Below are 9,375 nucleotides of genomic sequence, written 5' to 3'. Positions count from 1 at the left end.
CAACTTGCGGTCCAGTTTGAAGTGACTACAGAAAAACTTTTTGTTGTGTATGGAAAATACCTTGATATTTAGTTTAATCAACCCGCAATCCATATCATATGTTTCTTAAAATAGTCATATCTTTTAAAATGTCACTCCAATTTTATCATACCATATGGAATTTGATTAAAAATTTATAGAATCTAAATATTATGTTATTTTACCTATCAACCATTTTAAAAATGCTATTTTGGGTACAACCTTAATTAATAGTGCACAATCCGTCTTTCTTCCTTATCAGTGTAGATCCAAATTTAAGATAAGTACCTCAACAAAATTAAATTGAACACGAAAGAAACCATCTATAACCACGCATGCACCCGTTTGGAAAACTTCACGGGGAAAAAGAAAGCATATTTCTCATCTTATGCCGAGAGAGATAGACGCCTTAGGATTGACCACGTTCAAACGCATTGTAATTGTGTGAGCACCGAAGCCACCGTCAGCAATGTGGGAAGGAGAATAAGTGCCAACACATATGGGTGCCATGTTGAAATATAAGACATGGACCTATTAGGGTCTTGAGTCATGATTATTGGGTTAGGGGCGTGTGTTATTTTTCTTCTCCCATTACAACGCACGGGCTCTCTTTTGACAGTAATATACTCATCCACCACGTCTGTCATTTGTTACTACCCCATGTATATCTCCTCATTATCTTCTCTAGCGACGGCAGACAAATTGTGGGACGCTGTTTGTTTCGATCGATCGAAGATTGCTGATATCCTCCAATAAACCTAAGAACTTTCCAGAAATTTGCTAATACTTTTCATATCTCCGTCATTGAGCAGGAAGCTGACGAGTTAGTCCGCCGCTGAGCAAGACAAGCTAGTGAGAATACAAGTTGTATCACCCGCAAAAAAAAAAAATAAGTTGTATCAGCAGAGCACAAAGCATTCTGACAAAAAGAAATGGACATACCTGAGTCTGAGTGTAAGGATCATAAGATAACCGGAATTGAACCCATTCTGCCGGGTGGGCTAACCTTGATTGAATGAATTGCATCTTTCTCAACAACTTTTTACTACAGATTAGTTACTGGGATAACTTCAACTATCAAACTTTGACGTATACATTATCAAATGTACATGCTATCAGAAAAAATGTACTGTATTCAGCGAGAACTACGAGGTCTATTTACATGGTATTGTTCTAAGCAGCCTGAAAGCCAAAAATACAGAGGGCCTTGAGTGATGTGGCTCCTCATGGATTAGTTAAAGACCTATTAGCTAAGCCTCTTGTAAAATACTGGGATTAGTATTTGCAAAGTTGCTCCTTTTGCAGAATAGGAGGCCTAGTCTGGCTTGGTGTACTCGAGCAGCATGTGCGGTGACCTGTAAACATTTACCAATGTCCAATATAAAACTTCTTCCACTTCTAACTCGCCCTCTGCCCGCGCAGCATAAATGCCTTCACAGATGTCGAGCAACCTATAAAAGACAGGCATACCTCATTAGTACAATTCTACTATTCAGGTTATGCAAACAAAATGCCTTGAGATAATTGTAGCATCAATTAGATCCGGAAATTTTCACTTATGAGCTTCCAATCCCACAAAAATGATCCATTTTTCCCTCGTTTCAGATGGAGCCAAAATAAGTCGACCAAAAGATAGGGAGGTTAGAGCATCTGTTGCAGATAACTTATTCTATATTCCACAAAAATGAGACCATTTTGGAAGAACTTTATTGACACGAAACCTCTCCACCAACCATCAAGCTCATTTTGTCATCCAAACATCTTGTAAGTGACCATTGGGTAACCCTACATCTACCACCACGACTACTTCGACAATGACCGCTTCATCCTTTTTGATACCATAAGCAATGCATATCATTTCGACTTCATCAAGGGTAAAGGTGGCGTCAAGGTATCCACTTCGTCACAAGCTTTACTTCCACCTTGCCATTGCCTTTGTGAGCCACTCACTACTTTTATACGGAAACGCCACACTTGAAAGTTGTTAGAGTGGTGCCAACTTTGTGAATCTTTTCCCTATCGTGCAATCAAGAAAGTATCTCTCATTGTGTTTGAGCAACACGAGCCTAGTCTTCGATAGGTCAATATCGTATGCTCATTCCTTTGGTTGCAGAAGCCTCGTCATCTTTGCACATGAGTTCCCTTTGTTGATTCTTATATTTGTGGTCAACTAGCATTTCTTTGAGTTTTGTGGATATTTATCAATATTTTCAATATCTTGATCTACTTCTTGCTTGACTTTGTTTCCACTAACCTTACCAAGCTGCACATATAGCCTTGTTATGAGTGTGTAGGTGTGCAGATAAGATTCTTTGCCAGCATATCTCTCATTTCCAATTGTCCATTGAGAGGTCTTTTGGATCTTTCAACTTCACCGGAAAGAGGTAACTTTGGTATGGTTCATTTCCTTTTAGCTACCTACATCTTGCACTAGTGCCATTATGTATAAGGAGAATGGAGCAAGAACTTGTGGCGAAGCCTTAAAAACTTAATCGCCCACACTCTATTCGAGTGACCAATAGAAGCAATGACAACTATGGTGGCCATAGCAAGTCCACCCACAACTCCCACAAGCCAAGTACCTTTACATCAAGAGAGTACACCGACAAGGGTTACAACCAAACTCATCGTCTAAGTGCAACCTCGGCAAGCCCCTCAAGTCCACGGGCACAAGAAGCTTCCCATGCTCCAAGTCCACCACTGGCAAGAATTACAATGACTCCACCAATCAATTGGACACCCCGGAACCTCAGCCCAATGGACCCCCGAAGCTCCCCCCCCCCCCTGCGGTTTGCTCTCTGGAGATACCGGCGCTCCCTCCGGTCACCCCCGGGCCTCCGGCCATGCCTGCAAGCATTAGGGGTAATTCCTTTGTCCCACCCACCCACACATTTACCCACTCATTACCCTAGGACATATATATTATGTACCTCTCTCATTTTCAAGCATAGAACTAAAAATTGACATAGCTTTGCTCAATCTACCCTTCTCCCTAAGAAACCAAGGCCTCCTTGAAGGAGAAGACTCCATTAGAGTAACCAAGATCGACATTCAAGAAGAATCCTCTTGGATTTCAAGACATCCCTTGGGAGATGAACTATCCCTTTGTTTCTCTTTCGTTTTGTGGTGTTTGAACTATCCCATTGTTCCTCTTTTATTGACTTTGGTTATGAGAAAGGATCTTGGGTGTGAATATTGTCTTTGTTCTTCCGTTTCCACTTGTGTTCTTGAGTTTCCCCTCGCATCCACCTCCAATTCATGAAGATTGGGCCACCCTAGCGGTTTGCCCATATCATTTGGTACCATGAGAAAGGTTGCCATGATTTGGAGCCCTCCCCTCGTATTTCTAGCCTAATTTTGGACCCTGTTCAAGAATTCATCCGATTAACCAGTTAACTTGCCGATTAATCCCTACTCGTAGGGGCACCGAGTAGCCTATAAACCGATAAATCGTCCGATTAATTGATTAAATGGACGATTAACTTGCCGATTAGCCGATTAATCCCCTACTCACCAGCCAACCGAGCAGCTACCAGTTAACGATTTCCTCAACAATGATTTTGGATTTGTGCTTCCCAATTTTGAAAACCCCACCAAAAATAGCCATACCCGATTTTGAGCAACTAGATGTTTCTAGTGAGTTTTGATTGGATACAATCAATGCATCATGTGTTTTGCAAGTGATTCAACCTCAAATTGTGCCCCCATAGCCGAAATCTTTCTTTTTTACATTGATTTCGTGTTTGAGATCCACCAACCCCAAACCTCCGGGCCCTTGACCCCTCCCCACCCCCGAGCCTCCAACCCCGGCCCCCACAGTTCATCTATGGCATCTTCGCCAACTTCACTCCCAGACGCACGGCATCTTCGTCAATGCTCCAAGGCCACGTGTAAAGCTCCATCGACTACATCAACCCTCCAAGTTCGCCACCGACGATGATCATCCCATCCTTTTTTACACCAACATGGGGAGTAAGGCCGACCATCACTGCTTTTCTTGAGGTAAAAGTATTGACGATGTGTACATTCCATGAAACTAGTTTTGCCTTCCTTGCCATTACCCTTTGTGAGCCATTCCATCTTTGCGACACTTTAACCCTATCGAGACTAATTACCCGAGTGTTGCCGAGCCTCGTGAACTTGCTCACTGTAGTAATTATTTTTGAATCATATAGTGTGCATAGTTACTCTGTGCATCATCTTGTGATACTTGTCTTGCATATTCGGTCAAGGCTCAAAGGGAAGTGGTGAATATGAAGGAAAGGTTCAAAAGAAAAGAGAGAAGAAAAAGCAAGAGTCGCAAAAGCTTATAAGCAAGATCAATCTTGAGCAAAAGATAGTTGTACCAAGGATATAGTGGATATGAAAACCTTACGCTTGCTATTGTAGGTTGGTGCCAAGTTCTCGAATCTTGACATACCCTGCAACCAAGCTTAGCATCTCTCCTCAAGTTCGTATAACAGAGCCTAGTCTTCGTTAGGACAATTTTTTATGCTCATTTTCTTAGTTGCACAAGCCCCATTATCTTTTCATGTGAGACTTTCATTTGCCTCTATCTTTGCACTTGTGAGCACTTGCATAACATTTGAGTTCATTTTGGTTTGCTTCCAACTTCTACATATCTTGAACTTCATCTTGCTTATTATCCTGCCACTTACCCCTCGAAACTGCACATATAAGCCTTGTCTTAGGTGTGACCCCAAGGATGCGGTTCACTACCAATTCTTTCTCAATTCCAGATAACAATTAAGAGGTCATTTAATACTCGCCGACATCGGAAAAGAGGTAACTTGGTATAGTTCATTTCCATTTGATACTCAAACCTCACTCGTGTGTCATAATGTCTAGGAAAGGTACATCCCATCCGGTCTACGACGACCAAGCGAACACGCATGACTATGTCTCCAAGGCTACACAGTTCAGACTTCAACGAGCTATGTACGATGCAAATGCCATATTGGATGAGCGCATTCAAAACCATGCCATTGAGATGAGAGAAGCCAAAGCTCGCAACAAGGACTACTTCAACGCCAAGATGGATGCACAAATGGAAAACGTTCAAATCATGTTCAATAACCACAAGTCATCATTTCAAGATGCCTCTCAAGTGCACATTCTTCCAAGCGACCATCCAAATCAAGTTCACACCGGCCTCGATGAAAAATCGCCACCACGAAGACCAAGAGCCAATTCAAGGACTAATTGTCATAGCATGTCACACAGTGTTGTTCCGACTCAACCTTTTGCACTTGCGCATACCGTAAGGGCGTAGAGCGATGGCGTGTATCTCGGGTAGGAGGCGGATGCGGTGGGTGCGCTCATGCTTAGGTTGCATGCCATGGGGCTCAATGATGACGTCGTTGAGCACGACCAACGTCCTGCAAGTTGCTGTACGAGCCAAGCAGGCTTCTAGTGGCAGGCCATGCCATGTCACTTGCTTGCCAATGGCCCTCCCTCACAAAGGACATGGTGTTGTTGGTGAAGTCCCATGTGATCGGTCCTAGCGTACTTGGCCATTGGAACCCTACGTCAAAGCCATCAAGAGGCAGGGCATAGCAGTCCAGGAAAATGTTGTTGGCGAGGGCATGATTTTCCATTAATATCGACAGGGAGGCGCAAGGTCTGCCCCGTGCATGGCTCCACGCCTGCTATGGCTGCCAGTGATTTTTCCATCACCTCCCTATCTTCGATATCAAGATCTTGCTCATTGACGCCCACAAACGGATCAACCACTAGGACAAAGAGCTTCTTCTAGCAATGGCCAGGAGCAAATTGCTCCTCGCAGTTGTAGCAGACGCCTTGTTGGCAATGCACGTCCATCTCAGCCGGCATAATAGTGCATGCTCCAGTGGTGCGCTGGAACGGCCCCGCACCCTGGTGGTTCTGCCATCGTGAGGGCTCCTCAGCCCCGTGATGCCACCACAAACCAGCTAGGGGTGCCCAATTGGCGTGCCGTTCACATGAGCGAGCCAAGCTCATGGCATCCAATAGGCTGCCTGGCCGCCACATCTCCACATCGATCTGCAATGGTTCCTGTAGGTTAGTGGTGTAGATGGAAACCACCTGGTCCTTCTCGAAGTCATGCGCGCAGCATAAGAGCACGGTGAACTTGTTGTAATCTCACACCGAGCTTGTGCGCTTGAAGGAGATGAGTTCTCCTAGAGCATCGCTGCACGACCGTGGTCCAAACTGAATAATCAATTCAGTGAGGCAGCGCCATGTGGGAGGTCCATGTTCGCCTTGTACTACTTGTACCACAGTTGTGCATCGCCCGTCATGTGTAAGGTGGCGATGCCTAAAGTTGCACATTGCCCGTCAGGTGGAAGGAGGCGATGCCCACCTTCTCCGTGCAGGCCCTGCGCTGGGTATCGAAGAATTGGTCGCGGCAGTTCAACCAGGCAAGTGGGTCAACTTCCCCTAGGGAATTTCATTTTGAAGAAGCACGGCGGATGGGCATCCGTAGCCTTAGGGATGGTTATAGGCAAGGAAAGCAGCCCGCTATGCCCCTTCTTATCATCCGCATGTGTGCTGGACTCTTGCTGCACACCAGTCTCTAGCTTGGCGACAGCCAGATTATGGGCATGGACGTGCTGGCTGGTGTCGCACAGATCGGCAGAGATGAAGTTGAGTTTTTTGTTCTGCCCACTGAATCTCTGCTTGCTGCCGTCTAAGCGCTTCATGATGGTGATGAGCATGATGTTGATCTTCTCCACATCATCAGTTGTAGCCAAGATGTTATGAACGTGGTAGGCTGCCGCACAACAAGAGCGAGGAAGAAATAGAGATAACTGGGATAATTTTCTGCTTGTCTATTGATTGATACTGCTAGGCATTATTTAGCCAGCTTAAAAACTTGGAGGCTAAGCCGAACTAACAAACATTAGGAAATAAGAAACCTGAGGATCAAGAATATCTCTAAGAGGTTTAAACTGCTAAGGATAACTAGGGACACTTATCCCCTTAAGTTTCAACCGTAACCCTCCCCTTGGTGGCCTTTGAAACTTACTGATCGATAGTCACAAATTCTTTCCATAAGAAATAAATTATTTGAGCTGTGAATATTTAATTTTGAAGACATCAGTACGTCACATCAGCAATGTGCAAGCAAATAAACACCCAATATTCATATTAGTTGGTGCAACTCTCAGCCTCCTCCTATGGTTGGTTACAGAATACGCAAGATGAAAGTTTATCATAAAATAATTAGCATACCTGTCGCAAGATGGGAGATTCTCATATGGTATCCTCATTCTCAAGTCTGAGCATTGCAGTCTAATAAATCTTGCAACAGCTAACACAAAAGTAATGTACAAACTCCATATGCTGAATTTGCTGAGTGTTTCACCAATAATGCCCTCTGATCAGTAAAAGTACATATATAAATGTTAGCAGGAAAGCAATAACAGATAAAATCAACTTTACTTTATTAATAACATTGTGATCTTGAAAATATATTCATAAACACTAATGCTTTTCAGTATGAACAAGTGTAGCAAGAACAAATAAGTAATTTTAGAAACATGGATAGATACATACGAGGTGTCTCCTCAGACACGACGATTGCCATAGGACCATTCTGCCCTTGACAACCTGCCAGATCTGATGGGTTTGTATCGTAGAATGACCACCAAGGAGGAGTGCCATTATTCAAGAGCAGTTCACCGCTTACTGAATCTATCTACACTTATGAACGGATAAAATTATTTAGCTTCTTTTCAGGAAAAGTAACAAGAAAACAAAAGGATGCATTCAGTTGCGTACCGATGACTCTAGTCGCCGCACTTCACCTGATCCAGTAACCCGGAAGTACCTAGGGTAAGCATCAGTTATCCTCAAGCTGTGTGCAGATCCATTGAGCACTTGCTTAACATTCTCTACACTCGGGCACTGCTCGACGGGTGATTCATATTTCACTAACTCCTTACCTTTTGGTCTAGCTCTGAGAAAATCCCAATTTAAAATAAGTTCCATCTTTCCAAAAATCATTTCTGTCTCTTCAAGGGATCGAACGAATCTACTTTGGACTGGAGGAGGTACCAACCACATTGTGGATGCATCAGGTTGGCAACAGATTAGCTGAATGTCCTCAACATTGTAAGCCCCTAAGTAATCTAGAGGATCAACATCATTATAGGCCTTCAAATACTTCCAAGGTATCTTTTCACAAGCAGTTGTTTGGAAAAATGTTAGCCTTCCACCAAGAGCCTTTATGTCAATCTTAACACTTACATCAATAATTGGATTGGCAATATTTGTGGGATTGCCACTGCTGTAAATCTGAAATATAAATTTGTATATGGAAATTAGCTTTAGAACACCAATGAGCTTGTAAGAGTTCGTGCAGACACGTGAACAAATATTTAACTGGCTGAGGTTAATTAAACCATTTCCACAAAGAGAAGAGGAGAGGATCAATAGGGGAAAGCATAATCAAGATATCCACAATATTTATTCCTTTACATTTACATATGGCAAAGCTGTTGTGAACCTTAGTTCATAGTGGGGTAACTACAGCAGAGAATGGACCGATGAAATGATGAGACCATATGGTTAATGAAAATTACAACAGTGCCTCATTTAGAACTGTCTCTTGGCAGATCCAATATATGGATAAACCAGACTAAACAACTAAAGATAAGATGCAATCCGACATAAATCACTTATCTCCAAGTAAGTAAATAATACTCAACCCATGGAATAAGACCCACATACTACAGTAACGCACAAGCAGTACACAGTATCACGCACGCTGCTAATGCAAGCCAATATCAAATGCAAGCAGGTGTCAGTTGCTCCGCCAAGAACTATAGGGCCACGGAAAAGTAAATATGAGTATATAACCAAGGGGAGGATCCACAAGTATGGTGGTAACTTGTAACTGGAAAAGAATCAGCTGAGTCTATGTATAATAGGTAAGCACGCTAACTAGAAGGACTGGGTAGGCACCCTGAATAAAATGCCCGCAAAGAAAAGGCACCCTGAATAAAAGGTTACCAGCATTCTCATGGTCCAAACACATGCATCTTTCTACCAGACATGCAATGTGCAAACATCAGATGCTGAGAAAGGGTAGAACGGTAGATATGCTCAGGGGTGCACCCACACATGCTATCGTGTTGATGCACCCTCAATTTCTGAATTGTGAAAGAAAAATGTACATGTTCATGGAATAACATGTGAACCTGCAAATTTTCATCTGAAAAATACGAACATTTCTGGCCTGCACTAAGAAAAAAGAGGTAGAGCAGTGATTTTTTTTTCCGAGCATCAGTAACCAGCAAGCAACCATTCACGAGAAGGAACCACTGCTCATCCCGCACGGTGCAGGAGCCGCTTGTGGACCAACGCTAGATCACT

General features: G+C 43.2%; 1 protein-coding gene across 4 annotated transcripts in view; it reads right to left on the bottom strand.

Annotated features, from left to right (window-relative positions):
* Positions 1–502: 502 nt before the first annotated feature.
* LOC119275925 (piezo-type mechanosensitive ion channel homolog) overlaps positions 503–9,375 on the bottom strand; it is a 44,975-nt gene continuing 36,102 nt past the window's right edge. For all 4 annotated transcript variants that reach the window (XM_037556852.1, XM_037556853.1, XM_037556854.1 and 1 more), the window contains 5 exons: positions 7,780–8,295; positions 7,555–7,696; positions 7,231–7,375; positions 961–1,469; positions 503–853 (listed from right to left, as the gene is read on the bottom strand). In XM_037556852.1, coding sequence (XP_037412749.1) covers positions 1,334–1,469; positions 7,231–7,375; positions 7,555–7,696; positions 7,780–8,295 — 939 coding nt within the window. In that variant the 3' untranslated portion in view covers positions 503–853; positions 961–1,333. The remainder of the gene's footprint in view (positions 854–960; positions 1,470–7,230; positions 7,376–7,554; positions 7,697–7,779; positions 8,296–9,375) is intronic.

Source organism: Triticum dicoccoides, chromosome 3B (genome assembly GCF_002162155.2).
Source record: "Triticum dicoccoides isolate Atlit2015 ecotype Zavitan chromosome 3B, WEW_v2.0, whole genome shotgun sequence".
In the NCBI taxonomy this organism is placed as follows: domain Eukaryota; kingdom Viridiplantae; phylum Streptophyta; class Magnoliopsida; order Poales; family Poaceae; genus Triticum; species Triticum dicoccoides.
The sequence above is the reverse complement of the archived record's forward strand: the minus strand, read 5'-3'. Positions and strand labels throughout refer to the sequence as shown.